We start from the raw sequence: 23,376 nt of genomic DNA, 5'->3' as shown, positions 1-23,376 counted from the left end.
CCTCAAGAATTTGGTAGCACCCTCAGTATTAATAAAATTATTGTATAAAATAGTTTGTTTAATTCCCACGAATGGGGCACTAAAGAAAGAAGGAATATCTTTTTGTTTTTCTGCTTAATTTTTAACACTGTTGGTAGCTGATTATAAGACAACCTGGCTAAGGTTATAGGCTTATAGCACATCATTATCTAAATTTCGTTTCGAATTGGAACCCTAAGTTGTCTTTATCTGGTGTCCTGCTTTGTTGGTAGCTGATTGTAAGACAACCTGGCTAAGGTTAAAGCACATCATTATCTAAATTTCGTTTCGAATTGGAACCCTAAGTTGTCTTTATCTGGTGTCCTGCTTTGTTGGTAATTTTGCAGTGTTGTTGGGTATCCAACAACACACACAAAGGTCCCATTTTCAAACATGGTTCCACCAGCAATTACATCTAATATAATTTTTTTTAAAAAACAGGATTATTTTATTTTTGAATAATTTAGTATGACTATAATATAATATTTGTTCAGAATTTTGCTTACTTAATTGATAATATATACCTTGCAGACGCAAATGCTCGAATATGAATTTTCTGATGAGAACGACATTTCTTTTACCATTGAGATAATTAAATGAGTTCAAATTAAATTCCATTAGACTATATTTGTTATATTATTAATATAATTTATATATTAAATAGAATTTTTAAAAAATACACATTATGAATAGAGTAAATATAGGGATAGTATTATTAATATAATTTTTATTCATCCAATAGTCTTAAATATGTGTAAAACTAAAAGAGTTCTACACAATATAAGTGAATTCTAACCTATTAATATATATACGTGTGTGGGATAGAATCCTGTTACACAATGTAGAACTCTTTTAGTTTTACACATATTTAAAACCGTTTGATCAGTGAAAATAGATGTTTGATATTAACAATGAAAAATATTTACTGAGAAAAAACAAAGCGTCAATCACAATTATCTATTTTTACTCATTCAATGATCCTACATCTGTATAAAACTAAAGAGTTTTACATTGTGTAGGTGAATTCATCCATATATATATATATATATATATATATATATATATATAACAATGCGCTCAAGTCTGACGTAGGATGCATGGTTCTTATCCTAAACTTGTTTGCATGATCTTGCACGAAACATTACAGTGCACTTGGAGGCAGAAAAAAGGTTTAATAATTATTGTTGTTCCCTCCGCTGATCCAATGCGGTTTGTTCGAAGTTTAATAATTATAACAAAGTTTTCATACGATAGAAAGGAGAAGTTCAGAGAATGAACCTCTAGAATAAACTTTGATCACTCAGTGACTCTTCATCTACATCAGAAGAGATGAATGATCAAACTATTGACCAACCTCCCCGTTTATTACATTCTAAACCACTGTTATTTATCACCTCACATGTTTTTTTATCAATATTTGGTGCGATGAGTGTGGACCAACATACATAAGAAGGAATCGGTTATATAAAAAAATCAAACATAAGAAGGGATTTTAATTCAAAGGATGGCGAGGATGGGTTGCCGGAGGGGAGTCTCCAGCCGGGGAAGGGCCGTCCAGGGGTTGGGGCTGGGCTTCGGTGTAACTCTTCGGATCCTGGAATCGTAGGGGTTCTCGATAGCGGAGCTGCAACATCTAGGGAGCCTAACATTAATTACGTGCATGCAGGGCCGGTCCAATGAGTTTTAATGCCCTGGGCGAGATAACAATTTTATGCCCCTATACTTGTACCGTATAATAGACAAAACATAAATAATTTTTTTAAAACAAAAATGTAATAGAAATTATAGTCAAACAATATCAATACTAATACAAACCAAAACCTACAAGGCTACTAAAACGATGCTTCGTACATTTTTTGAAGCAAAAACCTCTATTATTTTACGATAGGGGACCTGGAACATTGTCTAGAGAAAAAAGATATGGTCTCTTCATGCCAACCGCCTACAAGTTGTAACCAAATTTACATAACATCAAAGGTTTAGAAGAGAAAGAACGATGCATTCCTGAACTCAAAACTTAGCTCAATCTGCTCATGCAGATACTTTTTAAATGTGGTAGTTGGCAAATTCAAAGTTCGAATCTTAACATAAGTCCTTCTCTATCGGAAAAGTTTAACGAGGTAGTCGAAGAATAGGAAAATAGATTCCAGATGCTAAATACAAATCCCGGGCCGATTCGTTACTACACTTCGAGGATGGGTTTATCATAGGATTAGTTCATGCCAACCACCAAATTCACACACTATAGAGAAAGAATAAGCATTCCTAAGTGAACTCGAAACTCAAATGGTTCATGGTCATCTTCAAAAACTGGCATCTAATAAATTCAAAGTTCGAATCCAAGCATAAATCCTTCCCCTATTAGATAAGTTTAACCGAGTAATCTAAGAATAAGAGATGCTAAATGCGAATCTCGGGCCTATTTGATTCCAAATTCGGATTCATTTGGCATAAAATTCAGAATATAAACATCAAGAATTTCACAACTAACAGCATAGTAGTAAATGGAAAGAATTGAAGGGAAATTGTGCACAGGTAATAAGTTGCCGACAAGTTTTCGGTAGAAAAAACCTAGATCAAAGGTAAATATGGTTCTGTAGTATTTAATGTTAGATTTATGATTTAAACAGATAACTACTTTGTTCAATCAAGTTCTTAATGCAAGATCAGTCGTTGGAATCTCAAGATCAAAGTGCAAGTCAAGGTGCCAGTCGAGAACAAGGTATTGATTTTATATCAAACACGTCATGTGTTTCTGTGTTAGATTTTGACCTGAGAAACATAAGTTTACTCACTGTGTTAGATTTGGAAAGTTTCTCAGGGCCTTTAATGTCCATTCCATGGCTTCCAGCGTAATATAGCTCAGCCAACTTGACAAAGTTATATACCTTGCAGTTTTCAAAACAACAAAAGATTTACCAATTGTGTGAACATTAAATAAAGGATCAAATTTTAATGCCTGAAAATGTACCTTGTCCCTGCATCTACCAGACTACCACTCACTATAGCTGTAGGGAAACATTTGGCTACCTTTCTCACCGTCTTTCTCATCTGGTGTACACAAAGCATGTGAAATGAATGTCAAATTTATAGATGAGAAGTACCCAGAAATTTTATGCAAATAATAGTCGTGGTGTCATGTGAACAAATAACTAACCTTCTTAGACATAAAAGCTTGATCTGGATCTGCAACAATCGGAGAAAGAGTGCCATCGTAATCTAAAAACATTACTATTTGTTTCCCTTTCGAAGTATCTATTATCTGCTCGAACATATCCAGCGCCGATGGATGGTGCAGCTAAACAATTTCATCAACCACAGAAAGTCAGAATCTTTATTGCCTTTGAAAAAAATGAAAACCCATTTTGGTTCAAGGCTTGAAACAGGTAAGAACTCACATTCAAGGAACCTTCATCATCGGCAATGAAAGGTGTAGACTTAATATGAGTTGGGAAGAAGCTCTCATGGAACCGACCCATGCGCTAACCCTTGCTCCTGCACTGATTTCAAGGTTCTGAAGCAATTTCTTGCGTGAAATAGAGAGAAAACAGGGTGGTGCAGGCGGTTTTTGTGTTGATTTTGCATCAGAGACCACATTTTGACAAGCGGCCATGTTCTTTGGTATTTCTTCAAGGAAACTCACTGCAACAGCCAACGATAACCCATATTCAGGACCGTGTAACATAGAAATTAAGCCCTAGAAAATTGCCCCCAACATGTTGCCCTCCAACATGCTACCCTGGGCCGTCGCCCATGTGGCACATGTGTTGGGCCGGCCCTGCGTGCATGGGATCGACACTATTATTACACGTGAAGCTGAGGTGTCAAGGGATGGAAGCAATGCTGGACACGTTGGGATTATTGAGCCTATTTGTTGTCTACCGGTTATAAGTCCAAAGAGTGTTCAGAGCCCAAACGAGCAAGAACCCTTGAGTCCGCGAACTGGGCCAAAATCTGACTCTGTTAACACAAAGGTCCAAAAATGGTCATTGTTGGACCCTGTCGAGACCGTTCAGGTGGATTGGGATAATATGATAGTGGCAGACTCTTTGGACTCTATTCATGGGTCCGAACATATTAGTGTTACGGTGGAAATGGTCCTGAACAGCCTAGGTACCTTGGTGGTCGAGGAGCTTCGAAGGGGTAAGAGTTGTTTGGGGTCGCAGGCCTTGGGGTGAGAAGGTAATACAGTGGAAGCAGGGTCTCCAGCAGTCAACGATAGTCGGGGTAAGCTTGAGTGGTTTTAACCCGAGCCACAGAAGGTGCATCAGAAGGCAGATTAGAGAAGGGCTGGAGGCTAATTCGGAGGCTCAAGGTGGGACCCAATTTTCCGGTTTGGGTGAGGCGGGGTGCGAGTCGGAGGCGTGTCGTGTGTGGGAAATGAGCGAGAACTTGGGCATCGTTTTCAAAGGGGGTAAGAGGCTATTTTGGAGAAAATCGTGGAGTTGGAACAGGAGAAGATTTAATCAGGTACGTAGGTTCTTCCACGGGTTATAATGTTAATGATGATGAGTTTGTCTCTAATTTGTTGGAATATTAGAGGCCTCGGGGGAAGGAGAAATCGAGAGCTGTTAGAAAGGTAATTCTAGGTCAGAAACCGAAAATGGTGTTCCTACAAGAGACTAAATTAGAAGAGTGTAAATCAGTCATAATTCGGAAGTTATGGAGTAAAGCAAATATTAGTAGTTGTTTCTCGCCCTCAATTGGTTCGGCCGGAGGTCTGATTTGTATGTGGAATGAAGATGCTATAGAAGTCTCAAACCAGATTGTTAAGCATAGGTTTTTGGCTGTGCTTGGGCGTTTGAGAAAGGTAAATGTACTGTGTGGGTTTATTAACGTTTATGGCCCATCAGTGGAATAAGAGAAGAAAACGTTCTTTGATGAACTGCTTGAGTTTATGGGAGCTTACAACATTCCATGGGTCCTGGGAAGGGATTTAACCGGTGTACTGGGGTCGGAGGAGAAGGTAGGTGGTCCGGTCATTCTGTCATCGTTGGAGACATTTAGGGAGTTTGTCCAAGATGGTCAAATTGTGGATCTTCCTTTGAAAGGTGGCTCATTCACGTGGAGCAATTTTTGGGATCCCCCAACATTGGTTAGGCTGGATTGGTTTTTGGTAAGTGGTCAGCTGCTTTCGATGTTGCCAAGTTTGGATCAGAGGCTGTTGGAGAAGTCAATCTTGGATTACAATGCCATTATTCTAGTTGAAGATGGAGTAGATTGGGGCCCAAAACCCTTCAAAATTTTCAATTACTTGGTTGAGGAAGAGGGTTTCGTTGAAATGGTCTCTACAAATATTGAGATGATGAGCTTAGGCAGTAGGGTGGGGGTGATAAAACTACTTAAAAGTTCGAAGGATGCCATCAAATCTTGGTCTGCGAATAGGGAGCGGGGATGCAGGAATAATATTTTAGCACTGGAGAGGAAGATCACTGAAATTGAGGTGAAGGTGCAGCAAGGTTCCTTTGATTCTAAACTGTTGACGTCCCTTTCTTCTTTAAGGGCAGAACTGTGGAAAGAATTGAGGATAGAGGAGAGGGCTTGGTTGCAAAATTCCCTGATTCGCTGGTTCAAGGAAGGCGAATTCAACACGCGGTTTTTCCATCTTACAGCTTCAAATAGGTGAAGGGCAAATTCTTTAAAGGATATTTCAGTGAAGAACCGGGTAGTGTCCAACCCTCTGGAAATTAAAAAGCTGTGTTTAATTTTTTTGAGGAAGCTTACAATAAGAAAAATACATTGAAAGTGGAAAGCTTGGAGTTAGATTTCAAGAAGCTCTCGGCATTTCAGCAAGCATTATTAGAGAATCAATTTTCAGAAGAGGAAGTTTTGATTCTTGGGATAAACCTCGACTCTTACTGCTATTCCTTGATATCTGTCATGGTTATATGCCAATTTTTGTTTTTTGCATTGAATTACCTAAACGATACCATATAGTCTATAGGTATACTTCCATAGGTCCGGGAAACCATGTATCTATGCGCTTCCCGGACATGGCGAGGTGGATGTTATCTTAGCACACCAAAGTTCTGTGGAGTTGAAATTTCCCTGACGAGTGGATAGTTGAATAATGTATGTGAAAGTTCTTGCGTCATTATTTAGATTATAAATAAATTTACATTAAATTTTAACCTATGCTACAAGGACCAAAGGCTTAATTCCCCATATCCAAACTTCGATTATGTCAATCCATGATTTTCGTTAATACGTTCACAATCAATGTCGGAATTGGGAGAATCAGTCCAGCAGGCACCAATCGCATTGTCCCTAGACCTAACATTATAAAACCAAAAACAATCGTAAGCAAACTTTAGCAAAACACAACACACCCAAAAGGGTAAAAACAAAATCATATCTTTGGCATACGGTAAATACAGCCTGAAAAACCTACAATGAGCATCACTCTCCCAGCATGAGAGACATTCTAACATAACACCAAACTAACTTCAACACTCCACATGCTTATTGTTGCGACTATTACAAAGCTCAATACAATTTCTTATCCGAAGAATTTAGAATCGCAACAAGACGGTTGCATGGTCACCTGTTTTAAGGAGTTAGTACATACGTACATAGGGTGGGATATGCAAGCAGGGCACCTGCTTGCTGAAGTCAATGAGATATCGAATAGGAAGTCAATATGATTAACATCTTTCAATGGTGGTGGAGGGGAACGATTGGTAGGGAAAAGAGAAAGAAAATTATGATGCAAGAACTTTCACATACATTATACAATTATCCACTCGTCAGGGAAATTCCGACTCCACAGAACTTTGGTGTGTTAAGATCAACATCCACCTCGCCATGTCCGGGAAGCGCATAGATACATGGTTTCCCGGACCTATGGAAGGATATCTATATATGGTATCGTTTAGGTAATTCAATGCACAAAAATTGGCATATGCCCATGATAGATATCAAGGAATAGCTGTTCTAGTGAATGGTGCTCCTACTGATAGATTCTCAATATCCCGAGGTTTGAGACAAGGGTGTTCATTGTCACCATTGCTATTTAATATTGTCGGGGAAGGTTTAAGCTTGATGTTAACGAAGGCAGCAAGGCTGGGGCTTTTTTCTGGTTTTGTGGTGGGTAGAGGGGCGAGGAATACGAGTATTACACACCTACAGTTTGCAGATGATCTTCTGTGATACTTTGTTGGAACAGTTGAAAATTTTGAAATGCATTCTCCAAGTCTTTCAACTTGCTTCAGGTTTGAGTTTAAATATGCACAAAAGCCGCATTTTTGGGATTAATGTTCTGCAGGATGTTATTTCCGATTGGGGTGCGAAGTTGGGCACTTTCCAGCTGATTATTTAGGCCTGCCCCTGGGTCCTAATAGGAACTCTTTATCCCTTTGGGAACCAGTCATTCAAAGAGTGAACGAGCGTTTAGCGGGATGGAAAGCAAAGGAATTGTCTTTCGGTGGCCGAGTGGTTCTCGTTAAATCCGTACTGGCTGCTCTACCCTCATATTATCTTGCACTATTTAAAATGCCAGTCCGGATCTATCAGAAGCTTTCAAGTCTGATGTCAAACTTCTTATGGGGTGGTTCGGAGGATAGAAGGAAAATTCATTGGGTCAAATGGACTGATGTTTTTATCCCAAAGGATTTGGGGGTATTGGAATCCCGGATTTGTCGCTACAAAACAGAGCTCTATTGGGGAAGTGGATTTGAAAGTTTGCCAACGATAAGGATGGATCGTGGCAGCGTGTAATCTGCAGTAAGCATAATTATATGCCGAATAGTTACTTCCGCCCCAGACCATAAACAATCAGGCATCTTGGATTTGGAAAAGCATTCTAAAGTATTTTTTCGAGGAAGACGAGATCGAAAGGTGTTTGAGGGAGAATTTCTCATTCATGGTAGGAGATGGAAATTCAATCTTGTTCTGGGATGATCCATGGCTTTTTGATACGCCCTTGAAGGTTAAGTTTCCCCGGATGTACTCTATAGCGCGGTTGAGAGGGGGTGTGTGGCTGATATGGGGAGTAGACCTCCTGGCAGTGGAATATCCAATTGCGAAGACAACCTTTTGATTTGGAGCGAAATCAATGGTTGGATTTCTCTAAGGCACTTGATGAGTTTAGATCGTCGGGGCTTGATAAAGACTGTATTTGTTGGACAGCCGCGGGCGATGGGAGGTTTTCAGTCAGTTCTATTAAAAAGTCTTTTTACAAACAGAGAAATTCGAGCTTCGAGTGGGAGAGACTGGTTTGGGACAGTGCAGTCCCTCCCATGGTCACACTGTTTAAGTGGTTGGTATGTTGTAACAAAATTCCGGTTAAGATTGAACTTGTTAGAAGAGGAGTTTCTTCAGTTGTGGACGTTTCCTGTCCGCTGTGCGGATCCTACCCAGAATCCGTGTCCCATTTATTATTCACGTGCGAGATATCTTGGCGTATTTGGATGAGCTTCTCAAATCTGTGGAATGTCAATTTTGTTCTTCAAGAGGATCCGAAAGCCTTCATTCAATCATGGCATGAGATGAGTCTAGTCACTTCCCTTGATTCTATTTGGCATCTTATTCCAGCAGTAATTTTGTGGACTGTTTGGCTGTTTAGAAATGAGATAGTTTTCTAAAATGTCCATGGATTTTATTCAGTTGAGTTTCCTTGTCAAGTACCGATTAGCTACCTGGTTTAAAGCAAAAAAAATCCTAAGGTTCCCATGTCATTGGAGGAGATTATGTCGAACCCACTGCTAGCCGACAAAGTGACGGTTATCAGGTTCCCCTCAACGGCTGTTCATTGGGTAGCTCCTCCGGGGGAGTTATCAAACTGAATGTAGATGGAGCTATGCCTCTAGGCGGGGCAGTAGGGGGCATTGGGGGTGTCCTTGGGGATGAAAATGGCTCAAATCTTGGGTCCTTCTCAAGGCAGATTAGTCGAGGTCCGCCGGTTCTTGTGGAATTATTAGCGTTGAATTATGGCTTGCACATGTTTTTCTCTTCGCCTTGGGCTGCTTCTTTTCCATTAATTGCAGTGTGACAGCAAATTGATGGTGGACTGGGATTTAAACCAAGATAAACGCCCTTGTATCGAAGGGATTGTGGGGGATTTCGAAGATGGTCTGCGAAAATAGGGTGACTCTCAAGCATTGATCAGTGCTGTGGTCTATTCTCGGTGGGACTGGGTGCGCTGCTTAGTGATGGATGTACTTTACTTTGAATTACTTTGATTGTGCTTAAATTCCAGTCGTTGTTTGGGGATGTAGCCCGAGTCTTGGTGTGTGGTGGCTGTGAATGAGGGCTGGTGATCGGTTGATAGCTGGCTTGTTGCGGTTGGAGGGCTGCTGCGATGAAGTTTGATTTGATTTTGTTTTGTTATGTAACTCACGCTTTTGTTGGCTTAAGCTGTTTAGTTTGGTGTATTCTGTTTTATTGGTTTGATGTCACAAAGATACTGTTAACTGGTTATATTTTGTCCGTTCTAATAAAGTTTCAGCACCTTGTATTTTTCTGTGTTTTTGCCCAGAAAAATACAATGAAAGGGATTTTTAACGAGACTTCCTTTCTTATAAAAATATATAATTAATTATTAATTTTATTATAATATGATAGTGAAAATTAAACAATATATTATATTTATAATTATATTATACTAATATAATTTTATAGACATTAAAGTATTATATTATATGTATTTATATTTTATATTCTAAACTCTAAATAATTAATCCTAAATTATAATATTCATCCTTTAAAACTAACCAAAAATCTCGTACCAAGAGTTAAAAAAAGTCGGTTGTAATTTATTTAACAAAATAAATTGAAATAATTCGATCAGATTAATCTCTTAAAATATACAAATTAAAATCACATAGTTTACATTAAATGATAATTACATATTTTATATTTAACACTTGAAACGCCAGTTTATTATGTTTATGAATCTTCACCTTGTATTTCGGATATTCTAATTTCGCTAAAAAAATGATAATTACATTCCACAATTCAGACTTGGGCTCATATTCGTGTTGGACCAACTTCGACTATTGACTGATCAAATCGGGTTAAGTTTATGTTTGGGTTGGATCAAAATTGACATGCCCTGTTCCATCTCCCTTCCAAGTTCAGCTTTATATGAAGGCGCAAGGCAGTTCCTCCCCCTATTCCTTGCGCAAACAAATACTTATGCGCAAACAAATGCTCAAAGTAGAAGAATGATACATAAATACTAAATATAATTATAGACAAACAGGTGCACTACTGGGCAATTTGAACACATCAGGTGGTTATTGGATACACAGGCTGAAAGGGGGTCACAAGACTAAATTAAGGTACATGGAACAATCTTGTTATGATAAATAGCAAAAGGTCCAGGAAAAAAATGTATGTTTCATTCGGACAAGCAAGTTGGCCTACACTTAAAATCGCAAATTGTTACCAGCGCAAAACGTGAAACATACTGAACAGGGTATAGAAGCCAGATCATTCCTTCTCCTGAGTCCAGATCCTCACAGTCTTATCGCTGCCGAGTGCAGTCGATGCAATCATGTTGCGGGTGGGGTGACATGCAACTGATATAACAGCATCGGTATGACCTTCCAACTTCTGAACTACCTTCCGGGACTGAAGTTCCCACAAGTATACACAGTTGTCTTCGGAGCCGCTAACAATATACTTCCCATTTGTAATAGAGAAAGAAGATGAAATGCAGAACTTTGAATTCACATGGCCAGTGTAAGTTTTCAAAAACTTCCCAGTTTCAAAGTTCCAAAGCCTCTGCAGAGAGAATGTAATAGTAAGAAAAAGCAGTTGAGGACAAAAACACCAGGTAGAGAACATCAAAAAGAATACTTCAAAGCCAGCTTAATCAGCTCATAAAAGAACTCAAAAGTAAGAAAACAATACAGGATAATTTTTTGCCTTTGAAACGATATGCAAAAATCGCTTCTATAAGATATAAGCAAAGTTGATTGATAAAGCAAACCAAAATTACTTCAGCTAAACGGATTGTTTACAAATTCAATAGCACTTCAAATAAAAATATTTGTAAGCAAGGAAACATATAGGAAGGGTGAAAGTGAAATCGAATTGCAAGTGAGTCAAGTATGACAAATTAACAATCCTTATGGGGCATCCCGGCACTTGCTCTATCCATTTTTGGTAATACCAATACACAACCTAGAAATTTTTCTGAGAAAGGGATCATTTCCAGAAGCAGTAGCAGTGAGATTTCAGGCAAAACAACTGATTCACTGATTTCATAGAAAAACAGCGTTGAAAATAAGCACAATTCTATTAAGTTGCCAATATTAAAGGTCATCTAATAAAGAATAAACAAAGCTAAATTTAAACACTCATCCAAAGATCAAGAACAACTCTGTTCTTCACATACAACTGACAAGAAAAGTTACCGAAGCATTATCCAGAGTCCCAACTAGAATAAACTAAAGTGGGCTATCTTTCAAGTGTGAGCCAAATTCTAGAAAATTCATTTATAATAGATAATGCTATGAAGACGTTGGATACAAGAATTCCAATTATTTCTCTCATCGGATCATTGTCTATGGAGAAATTTTGTAACACATTAGGGCATCCCATCAGCAAACCGACATGGACATATTCCTCTGATTCTGATATTAATATTATTGACCGATTTGTGCGTTAAAGGATATATATATATATATATATATATATATATATATGTTGAAATGTCATTACATCACTGATACATACATATGTTGAAAGATAACATAAACTACAAAAGCATGTTGAAATGTCATTACATTGAGAACAGACTCGAAAATGGAAGTGTAAGCTAAAAGATTACGCCGCCAAAGTAGTTATTTAATTTCCAGGCTAAGCAACCTCAAATTTTCCTCATACAAGTTGAAATTTATATAAATATACAACAGTAAAAGAACCCTCAATCTAACATTGGAAAATCAGAAATTTTTAACGAATTAACATGCAATAAAAGAACTTAAAAAGGGGAAAAAGAAACGACCCAAAAATGAAAACTTACCAAAGTATTATCCAGAGTCCCAACCAGAATAAATTTCCCATTAGGCGAAAACTTAACATAAGAAACAGGTGGATTCTCATCATCAATCAAAGTCTTCATACAATGCCCAGTTCCAGCATCCCAAATCCTACAAAGCCCATCATAACTACTCGAAACAATAAGGGAACCATCTCGATTAAAATCAACGGCTGTGACTGGATCAGAATGAGCGGGCAAAACTTTCAAACATTTCCCAGTTTTCACGTCCCAAACACGCACCGTTTCATCGAAAGAACCCGAAACTATCATGTTAGATTGAGGGTTAAAGTTGACGCAGAAGACATAGTTGGTGTGGCCGTTAAGGGTTTTGATCAAGGAACCAGTGGGAACGTCCCAGAGACGGAGAGTTTTGTCGTCGGAAGCAGAGACGAGGAACCGGGAGTCGTTGGAGAAGGCCACGTCGGAGACACCTTGATCGTGGCCAGAGTATTCATGGATAGGTGTGAGGGTGGCAGCCGTGGGAGAGAGAGAGTAGGTGCGGAGGGTCTTGTCGGCAGAGGAGGAGGCGAGGAGGCTGCCATCGGAGGAGAATTTGACGGAGGAGATGGAGTTTCTATGAACAGATAGGGTTTGGGAGAGAGTGTAGGGCTTGAAAGGCTCGGTTGCCGCCGCAGATGTGGTGGTTGTAGCTTCAGTCGCCATATTTTTCGGGGATTTTGAGGAAGAAAGTTTTGGGGGAGGGTTTAAGGTTTTGAAGTTATTTTTAGGTGATTTTTTTGTTAGCTATGGAATAAATTAAATACCGACGATACCTTTTTTTTTTTGGATTGGAGTTCAAATTCTAGTTTAAGAACGAAATAAATTGGATTTTATATTAAATTTATATAAAAATTAATTAATTAATAAATGAATTATTGATAGTTATAAAAAATTAATATCAATAGTTTTTCTATTATGAGAAATGTTCTTAGACAAAAAAAAAATAGAATTAAAATATAAGAACTAAATTTAAATTTGAGTTGAGTAAAAATATTTAGATAAACATAATTTTATTATGCGACTATTTAATTTAAAATGTTTTTAACACAAAATATTATCATGTTCGATCTAAGAAATTATAAAATTTATAAATTTTTTGTTGTAATTGAAAATTTTCATTGCGGGAAATTTAGGGCTTATAAAAAATATTATGAGGAAAGTAACATTTTCGGTTAACCAAAAATATTATGAAAAAAATAATATTTTTTATTTCTACCTAAAAAGTTACCTCTTCTAACTTAAAAAGTTAGACCTCTTACTAAGATTTTCAATTGTAACCAATTTTTTTACCCTTTTTGAACCTTATATTAGTATAGTATATTTTAAAATTTTCATTAGAGAAGTAGATAAGAGGATCTTAATTTCATAAACAAAATGATAATATTTTTTTAATAATCTAGAGTAATTACAATATAATATATGTGTCAAATATTTTTTAATTATTAATAATATACACTCTACAGAAGTAATTATTCGAATTTAGGGTGTCTTGAGAGAACAAGTTGATTGTATTTGTTTCTTACCATGAAACATTACTAGGGAAGAAGTAAAAGACGTATTGTCATATGTTATCCTTAGACAGAAAGGTGTTCGGTCTGCAGAATAACTGGAAAGATTGGGTAGTCTGGTTATCAAAATTGAAAGAGAACCGGCATTCCCCATGATAGAGAAACATCAACATGTAACTCTAGGCCCTTGTTTTGCTATAGCATCATCAAGATGCCCAAGTTCAATACCCTTTCCAATATTGGTTTCCATAAGTTCAAACTGTAAGTTTATAGGCTTCTTAACATTTGCACTTATTTCTTGGCTCAAAATATTGACCCCTCAGGTGGCCTCAACAATAAAATAGAATATTATTTTCCTTAAAAGTATTGAGTTCAAACAATTGATTAAAAAAATTAAAACCTTAATTAATCCAAATCCAAATTGATCCAATGAAACCAACTAACCCACATTTTCATTTTTTTTCTTGTTTTTGAAATTAAAATCGGGAACGCAAATTTTACATCCATAATTTAGCAAGAACAGCACTAAAAACTTTTTCAAATCAAATCAATTTGAAGGTCCATTCCGAACATAAAATATCATTCACCATCCATCTGCAAACTACCGGAAGAGGGGGAAGAATCCAAATACAATATAGTACGGGTAGAATGAGAGTTAACATGCACCCATGATCAATCATATGTCAACTAATAGATTAGTTGATATATCTACAAATTGATTATATCCAAATCAGAAAAAAAAGGAACAAAAAGAACATTCTATATTACCTTTATCCTTTCAAATAATTCTGTAGAAGCAATCTCAACATTTGCCAGTTTAGATGTCAACTGGAGCAAATCCTCAACAAATGCCACCAAATTTCTTTTTTCTTTTTTGCTTTAACAACTACTGATTTTAGAAGACTGCCTCAGAAAACTAACTTGAATAAGTTCGGAAACTTATACCATGCCGGTCTGAACTCGAACTTCACAAAAAACTTTCATCCACGTTTCCATCAAGCAATGGTTTCGTTCTGGTTGTAGAGACTTGTTGACTTCCATCATTGGATTTGTCAACGCTACGTAGGAAAACACCTGTAAGAGAAGCAACAATTATAAAGTCTTCTGTAAAATAACTGATATACAAAAAGTATCAAGTAATCATGCTGCATCTGGATTTCTCAGTCTACCATAAGAGACTAAAAATGTTTTATCCAAACTAGTAATCCCCAGTAAAACTTCACCCTGAGACCACATGGAAATATTGTTTTCAATATAACCACTGATATCCAATCTATTAGCTGACTAATCCGAATCGGATATTGCATAGGTCCATAATGAGGATGATCCTCCCAACACAGTTTGCATCATTTATAACCTTAGGGTTCAAACCATGGATCTTATTTAAGAGGCCCAGCACCTCATACCACAAAACCATCTGGTAGTTAGAGATCACATACAAATATAGTTGCATCATCCTTAATTTCTCTCAGATAAGATGCAGCTCAACCATTGTACCACGTAGACAACTCTTAATCCAGTAATAAATAGGAACATTTTATTAGTAGTCTCCTCTGGACAAGAGATGCACTGTCAGGAACTTTAATTACATTACTATGCTTTAAGGAGGCTTAATTTAAAAAAAGAACAAAATAAAGAATCTCTCATCAGATCTTTCCGGAAAACATTATAAAAAACTTAATATTACTCACCTATAAACCATATTCCAGCAGCAAGAAAGAGAATAGAGGTCAAACTAAGTGCAGTATACCTCCAATTGTTGATATGATCCTGCCCAAAACATAACCGCCAATGATGCAATAGAAATTTGAGTCCATGGACAAAATAGATAGGTTGAAGTTGCATAGACATGTAATAATTCATAAGATCTCGAATTGAAAGAAATACATGTACATTCAGATTCCCGCATCAAGTATTTGTACAACAAGAGGGACTATAAATATAAGATACGCAATAAGGCAACTATAGAAGTCGTGTTAAGAAATAACCTAGGTAATAAGGCAAAGGATAGGCTGAAAGAATTTGGAAATATTATGTTCACAGTTAAAAAGGCCTATATTTTTCAGAGAAAAATACAAATCATGAAACAGCATATCAATGTAAATAAACAAGTTTACCACACTAAACCTGTACCTAACAAGCTCCGGTGTAAATGAACTCACCTGGAGAATCCCAACAAGTGGTGAGGAAGGCACATCACCGAATATGTGAATTGAGACAGTAGAGATTGCCATAGATAATGGTCTCAAACTCGGCTTTACACAGTGGAGACATACATAATTGACAGGAGCCTGTAAAATCAATATTCGTGACACTACTAGATCAGAAAAAGTGCTCAAATATTTCATGATAATCCAAAATAATAAAATATGCTCCTGTGCTGATGTATTTACTACAGTGGCGAATATGAACCAGAAAAGCTCTTTCTTTTACCAAAGGGGAAATATGATATTATTGTTCAATTTGTATAAACTAATAATCTATACATAGGGATGGGTATTCGATTGAGTCAAGTCAAGTTAAAAAAATTTGAGTTAGTTGAGCTGAAGAGTCCTATCTTATAACTAAATTTTATTTGAAATCTTTTCGAGTTAGAGTTTTTCAAGTTTATGTTTAAATTTAAATGTAAGTATTTATAATGCTATGGAACTAATTGATTCCAATTTCAACAGATTTCAATAACCATATACAATATACATATATATATATATATATATATTTTATATGTGATATACATATATCATGGAGAGTTGAGGGACTAGACTCGAACTTGAACACCAATCCACTAATTACTAAAAAAATTGAGTTATTCGGGTCCTATTTTATAATTCAAACTTTATTTGAATTTTTTCGAGTCGATTCGAACTTTTTAGCGTCGAATCAAGTCAAAAAGTTCAATTTTTTCGAGTAGAGTTTTGCTCACCCCTATCTCTAGGTGCTCTAAAACAAGTGTATAGGACTCATGGAATAGTTTCTAACTAAATCTTCCTTAAATTTTTTTACCAATCGAACCTAATTGAAGAAGGGAAAGAGAGACAACTTACACCTGCAGAAGTAAAAATACAATAATTTGGAACAAGAACATAAATCTAGCTCACTCCATTTTTATATTACCTGAGTTGCAAAAACAAGTAATTCACCCACAGCAAAAAGAACTATAAAACCATACAGGCTCCTGAGACAAAAAGCAGAGAAGCAAAATATTGCCCCCAGAAATGTTGCTCCCGAAAGAAGCTGTTAAAGAAGCAAAGTAAGCCATAAATAATGCAATAAAAAAGGAGACAATTCCAGAAGACAATTTATCAGGAAGTAGGATAGAACTTCTCAATTTTATGAAAATCCCAAATTCCCAATACATCTGTCTTTGTTTGTCTGTTTGCTGGTTAACTCGTTATTTTTCTATACTTTGCAGTGTGTTTGCAATTTCTTTTTCATCTGTGTGGATTTAAAAAATTAACAGTCGAGGAAAGTTTCCATTGAAAGAATCCTATATTCATCTTTTGTTTTATTACATAAGAGGCTTTATTAGGTAAAATAATGAAGAATACCGCCTATAGTTCAATTTCTCAGAAAACCCTCTACACTTTATATCAACTTACTTTACACACACATGCTTGTAAAAGGAAAGGAAAACATTCACAAATTACATCATCAGAGCAAAAAAAACTCACAATAAAAGCGTTAGATATTGTAGCAGTCATGCGATCTAGGATGAAGCCACCAGATATTGTTCCTAAAATCCCACAAACAATTGTAATACCTCCAAACAACATATCTGCACTCTTCTGCAAAATTACAATTTAAATGAGTATAGCACTAAAAGAAAGGGCAATGAGATTCTTTGTGATGCCAAAAGAAAATGCTAAAAGACTTTGAAAGAGAAGAATGCATGTTAGTAGGAAGCAACTGCACCATATGATAAATGTTATAACCAGCCTTTGGCCCCCAATATGAGTATGCTCCAATAACAAAGTTGTATGCTATGTAACCTGACAAACACAATGCCGAAAAATTAATATTTCACAAGCCAAAGTAATACCATATGTTATAAATACAAGTTTTTGTGGCAGAAAATTAATGAGAAAAGAAGCCGCCACATTTTCTAAAGATTGTCTTAGAGATATCCAGGAGCAAAATTTAATATGAAAAGTTGCCGCAAAAATTGAAAATTTCATAATTAATATTTTTTTAGGGGAAAAAAAACTAATTCTCAAAGGATTAGTCCAGTTGATGTGAGAGGGTCAAGAAAATACCCAAAACATTTACAACATAAACTTTGTCCACCAAAAGCACTTTCATGTCTTTCGCAAACTGAGAGAGCTGATTCAGAATGTTGTGTATGCTTACTGACCTAAAGAAAAGAACAATCAGGTTATTCAATGAATACCAACTATCAAAGTACACAGCAAACAATTTTCAGCATCCATAAAGTTAAATCCTAGAATAGATTTACTTTTAACATCAGTAAAACAGGAAGAGATACAATTGTTCGAAAGACACATGAACCACTTTGACAATTACATCAGACATCAGTAAATTCGAGAGCCTTCTGTTCCTCTCTGCACCTTCTCGTCCAGAGGCGTTTTGTTCTGTGCCTAGTGCCATAGGCGAGCTTTTCAAAACTAAGACTACAACTTGCAGACATTCTTACCAAATCCCTTCCAAGAACTAGTTTTGATGGATTCAAGTCCAAGTTGGGTTTATACATTATATATACCCAGCTTGAGGTGGAGTGCAGAAAGCTATCGAGATTAAGAGTTTATTCTATCTTAGAAGTCTAATTTTATTTTTAATTTATCTATATTTTTTATTAGGTTTTATCTTCGTAGGAGATAAGAGTTAAGAAGAATAGAAATCTAGTAGGAGTCTAACTTGCAATTCACAACCTATTAAAAGAGAACATTCTTTTCTCGGATTCTCACGCACCATGAATTGCACGCGACAATTCTTCCATCGCTTGTCGAATTGCAGCCAAACTCCATCTCTTGACCCTAGTTTCCTCTTGGGCGGCCTTTACCATGTCCAACCATGGCTTCAGAGTAAATCTTACTCCAAAACCTAGATCTAGTGAGGCTCTAATTACCAATATTGATGTGGTCAAGAAGATAAAACAGAAACAAAACTCAAGAAACTAGGTTGAAATGAGTTTCAAAGTTGGGACTTGAAAAAAATTAGTGTTTAAAAACCACTGGTTTTTCCTTATTAATTCAAAAATAATAATAAGATTGATGTGGTTGTAGATCTATTGCAACTTACTTATAATAAACTTTCTTGCAAACAAAGTTAATTTTTTTCTTACAAGTAAAGTTTTATTCTTAACCTTAAACTTAACCCTCAAGAAAACTAATATTCTAGGCTGTCTAAAACTTCTTATACTTAATTGAAATAAAACTGAAATAATAAAAAAAAATTAAAAAGCTCCTGCATCATTATTGTGAAAACATAAGTATTGCTTTGAAACAGTTTACCCATCATGGGCTGAAGAACCACTTACAGACACAAATAAACTAATGAAATATTTAATATAAAACATGGGGTGAATAACCACTTACTTGGAAATTTTACTCAATTCATCAGCACTGATACTGTCACCTCTGACCAGCATACGGCCGTCTAGTTTTGATGCCTCTGAATCTACAAATAATATAGGCTAGAATTAAAATAAAAGAAGGGAAAAAGAAAAGAGAGGAATTTTAATAGTTGGCAGGCTGGCTCTTTACAAGAAAGATAGGAACCTTTTTCTTCCTTTTTTTTAAAAAAAAAATAGAAAGAAAAGTTTATGAATTAAATTGATTTTAGATGGTATTTCTTTTCTTATTACTGTTTTACGGGACCAATAAGCTAAAAGTTTTAGTTGAGTTTTGTTTGGATTGTTAAACCAACAGTTTTTATTTCAATTATAATCAAAATCAACTTGATCCTGCTAGATTTCTGTTAGCAAGAAGTTGAACCAACCCAGCCCATGCAAATCCCTAGTAATCACCAGTTCACCCCATTCTTAACATGATTACACATGTTTTGTGCTGATTTAAAGCCTTGCTCAAATGTGAAGGGTCAGAGATGGGAAGAACAAAATAGAAATGCTGGAACAGGATTAACAAAATAGAGAAAGCTAAATATCTATGGACAACAACAAATAACAAGATTAACAGTCTTGTATAAGTACCTTTAGAATGCAAAACAAAAGAAAAAGAGGGATTAAAAAATTACAGAATTTTACTAGGAAAAAAAACAAATTTATAGAACTTGTACAGCACATCAAGAGAATAATTATTGAATCTAGAGAAAACCTTGCAATTTTATGTCCTTACTGCATGGACCAGGGATTGGCATCATAAATGAAATTTCGTTACTTCTATTTTTTGGCTACATCCCAGTAGACATACTGAAACACTTCTTAGTTAACACATTTGGATAATGAAAACAGGATTGACATGCACGAGATGAAAAAAATCATATATTTTTATGTGAGAAGGATAAACTTTTTCCTTTGGATTATGTTTTTACGTGGTGTGCATGCATATATGGCAAGTTCTTAGCACCCTACCATTGAAATCAACTTCGGGCAAAATAGTAGAACCAATAATGAATTTATACAATAAGGAAAAACTATAAGGAACACTTACCATCAGTTATTGAAGAAACAGTGTCCACAGATGTCAATGCTTTTTTGGATTCAACAGGAGAGAAACCTATGGTTTGAAGTTCAGTGATGTTCAATAATTAAATTACTGTGGGATCATAAAAATAAAATTTTAAACACACACACTCAGAGTGTGCAGGGCATCAAAACAACTACCTTTCAACTGCAAAGGTTTAACCACAAAACCCAAAACAGCAAATGGAACCATCAACAATGCCTCTCCCCAGAATGCATAGCGCCAGTGAAAATGCCCCCCTACCTATAAGATTAGTTAACACTGATTAATTATTAAAAATCTTGGAGACATGCCTACATAGATGGGTCTCATGAAGTACTTTGATCTAGGAGTATATAAATCACATCTTTAATGCAAAACTGAGATCTAAAGTGAGAAATAAAGAACACGATGTACAAACTTACAAATCCACCATAAACATATCCAAGAGCAATTCCAGTAGGTATGCACATATAAAACATCGCAAGCCATGCTGTTTTCTGGAGTATGACAGAAAGTTAGCATGATTGTGTAGTTTTGGAAGGAAGATAGTATATGTAGCTCTGAATTCTAAAGTTAAAAAAGAAACAAAAACAAATGAACCTGAGAAACAGGAGCATTGTCATCAATAAATGGAGCAGCAAGACTTATGAAAGAAGCTTCTCCAACACCAACCAGCCTAAAACATCAAGACCCAGCCACAATTTTTTTTTTTAAAAAAAAGAAGACACATTGTGGCACAATAAGCTAATGAAGAGGGTATTGAGATTGTTACACTTACATTCGGCATATTGCGATAAACCAAAAGGAAAATGCACTAGCACATCCAGCTACAGCCAAGGTCCAAACAGATAACCCAACTCCAATAAGCCTAAAAGGGTTGTAGCTGCAATAATATAAATCAATTGATATTACAAACCAAAATCAACATGTTACTTATCCAAAAAAAAAAAAACATGTTAACCGTCAAATACAGTACAATAACTCCAACAACGAAACGATCAACTCCAAAAAGTAATCCTGATTTTATTTAGTATTTAACATGGCAGTTCTACTACCGAAATGTCAGTTCTAAAAGCTTTAGTTATGAGTAGAATATTAAGATTCAATATGATTATATATTTGAAAAGTATATAAACATGTATTTCAAAAACACAAATATATATAAATAAATTTTAATTCAACACTAAATAGGCATCCAACAAAATCCATGAATTTGAAAAATCCATGTATTATTTCATACAACTAATACTAAATTCTGAAATCAAAATTCTCAAACACAACCTAGATGTTCACCAAATAGAAATGCAAAGAACCATCAATCGTAATTAACCTCTTTGCCAAGGAAGCAAATATCGGGGATGCCAGGAGAAGCCCAACCATGAATGCAGACGACAAGAGACCATCTTGAAAGTTAGTCAACTCAAATTCCCCCCTGCAAACAAACAATTTTTAGTAACACAAGTGAAGCTAACAGGTTAGAAAACATTTTATGGCAGCTGAATCCACGCAGCAAAAGAGAGGAATCGTTTGGGATAAAATCTTACTGAATTCCAGTACCAGATTTGCAAATTCCCTTGTCATCACAAGTCCTACTACTCCCATTCACACCATTACTGGCTATGGCTCCTCGATCTACATAATTTATCATGTTAACCAGACAAAATATAATCAATAACCTACAAGAAAAAAAATACAAGTCTGGAATTAGCGTATTGGTCCAAAAAAGTCAACTATAAACGTTCTAGCTTCACCTAACTTTTCTTATATCAACCCTAATTTTAGTAAGAACAGGATTCGGCAAGCAATTAAAATTCAGAAAAGGTGAGGAGGAAAAAAAAAGCAGAAATTACGGATTAAATAGTTTAATCATTCGAAACAAAAAAGGGGGGAGTGTAATTAAAGTTGATTTTTGAAAGAAAAAGAAGAAGAATAAAAAATACCGTTTGGGGGTGAACCAGGAAGGAGGAGGAGAATCTGTAATGGAGGAGGAAGGAGCCATTTCTTGTTGCCGAAAGTTTGATTGTTGGGATGAGCTTTGTTTTTCCTTTAATTCTGGACGAGTTGAAAAGGTGACGCCATTAAACTATATTTCATTTATTTATTTTATTTTAAGGTAAAGTATAGTAATGGTCACTTAACTTTTTTAAATATTTCATTTAGGTTCCTAAACTTTTAAAACTTGTAATAAAGTCCCAAACATTTAGTCTGTTTGCAAAATGGCCCCCCAACATTTAGTCTGTTTGCAATATGGTCCCCGTCCATGGAAAATTCTAATATAACTTTGAATTATGTAAAAATGGTAGTTCTGTCTGAAGTTGCATTCGTCTTTTTCACTGAAGTTGGATCAATAAGACACTTTTTTTCCTTCCGGTTTGAAGGCTTTGTCTTGATTAATCCAAACCGACCCGCGTCGTACACCTAACTTTGGTGAATGAGTCTCATAGTAGAGATTTTCTACATACACAAAGATTCAAACTCGAGACATTGCTTAAGTGATATCAATATGCTTACCACTTCAATCCATCTCAATTGGTGAATAAGATTTAAGACAAATTAATAAGTATTTAAAACCCAATTACCTGAAAAAGTTTTGACCCACAAATCTTAAGTCGTAACGAAAACAAGGATGACTTAACACCATCGCTACTTATTGATCCATATTTTAACTGGGTTAGTGATTTTATATATTAAGAAGAATTATGTTGGTTAATGATAATGTGGTGCATTCTTGTATTATTTTCCATGTCTAGAATTATACTCTGACTTAATCTAAATAAGATTTTTTCTAAAAAAATAATAATTATATTAAAATATGGGATTTATTTCAAGGCACAGTGAAGGATATACAAAGGAATATAAATACTACAAGGAAATGTGTATAATCATTGGTGATTTGGGCACTAAGAAACATGGAAATGTGTAGGATTTTGGGAGCTACAAATATAAATACTGGCAAGTTAAATATGACTGTACCAAACGATACAGGCACCTACCAAGCCTATGTTTTTAAACTGTTTACTGACTGTCACGGGTAGAACTGACTGACTGAGGAATATTGCCTTTGAAATATATCTTACATAAATATTATAAGATTATTAATTAACATCATCTTAATTTTTTATACTATATTTAACTTATTTAGAGTTTAGTAGTATAAGATTTAGGTGTACCCGCATCGAATAATTTTGTCAAGTTTTCTTTCATGATTTGTGAATAGAAT

The 23,376-nt window shown here is 35.7% G+C and overlaps 2 protein-coding genes across 2 annotated transcripts; both read right to left on the bottom strand.

The window, feature by feature from the left end:
- Positions 1 to 10,238: 10,238 nt before the first annotated feature.
- Positions 10,239 to 12,716, bottom strand: LOC120206860 (COMPASS-like H3K4 histone methylase component WDR5A). Its single transcript, XM_039206435.1, has 2 exons — positions 11,990 to 12,716; positions 10,239 to 10,743 (listed from the first exon to the last, which is right to left on the bottom strand). The coding sequence occupies exons 1-2, from the start codon at positions 12,668 to 12,670 to the stop codon at positions 10,450 to 10,452; spliced, it is 975 nt and encodes a 324-aa protein (XP_039062366.1). The 5' UTR covers positions 12,671 to 12,716; the 3' UTR covers positions 10,239 to 10,449.
- A 1,365-nt stretch (positions 12,717 to 14,081) lies between these two features.
- Positions 14,082 to 22,258, bottom strand: LOC120206858 (probable sphingolipid transporter spinster homolog 2). The gene is made up of 16 exons (XM_039206432.1): positions 22,097 to 22,258; positions 21,701 to 21,832; positions 21,487 to 21,588; positions 20,935 to 21,039; positions 20,757 to 20,832; positions 20,579 to 20,653; positions 20,315 to 20,417; positions 20,142 to 20,207; positions 19,068 to 19,149; positions 17,769 to 17,866; positions 17,428 to 17,504; positions 17,187 to 17,300; positions 16,630 to 16,749; positions 15,678 to 15,806; positions 15,207 to 15,285; positions 14,082 to 14,589 (listed from the first exon to the last, which is right to left on the bottom strand). Exons 1-16 carry the CDS (start codon positions 22,153 to 22,155, stop codon positions 14,483 to 14,485), a joined length of 1,524 nt encoding a protein of 507 aa, XP_039062363.1. The 5' UTR covers positions 22,156 to 22,258; the 3' UTR covers positions 14,082 to 14,482.
- Between the last annotated feature and the right edge of the window lie 1,118 nt (positions 22,259 to 23,376).

This window comes from Hibiscus syriacus, unplaced genomic scaffold (genome assembly GCF_006381635.1).
Source record: "Hibiscus syriacus cultivar Baekdansim isolate YM2019G1 unplaced genomic scaffold, ASM638163v2 tig00014064_pilon, whole genome shotgun sequence".
NCBI lineage: Eukaryota > Viridiplantae > Streptophyta > Magnoliopsida > Malvales > Malvaceae > Hibiscus > Hibiscus syriacus.
Note: the sequence above shows the minus strand (reverse complement) of the source record. Positions and strands in the feature narration are given on the sequence as shown.

What these genes read in the sequence shown, in the direction of transcription:
- LOC120206860 (XM_039206435.1), bottom strand. Translation starts at nt 12,670, where the DNA reads ATGGCGACTGAAGCTACAACCACCACATCTGCGGCGGCAACCGAGCCT. An exon ending in GGACTCTGGATAATACTTTG is followed by an intron (nt 10,744 to 11,989) that starts GTAAGTTTTCAT and finishes TTCTCTCTGCAG; the next exon opens with AGGCTTTGGAACTTTGAAAC.
- LOC120206858 (XM_039206432.1), bottom strand. Translation starts at nt 22,155, where the DNA reads ATGGCTCCTTCCTCCTCCATTACAGATTCTCCTCCTCCTTCCTGGTTC. An exon ending in TTTGCTTCCTTGGCAAAGAG is followed by an intron (nt 21,040 to 21,486) that starts GTTAATTACGAT and finishes ATATTATTGCAG; the next exon opens with CTACAACCCTTTTAGGCTTA. An exon ending in CAATATCTAACGCTTTTATT is followed by an intron (nt 16,750 to 17,186) that starts GTGAGTTTTTTT and finishes CTTCTTTAACAG; the next exon opens with CTTCTTTCGGGAGCAACATT.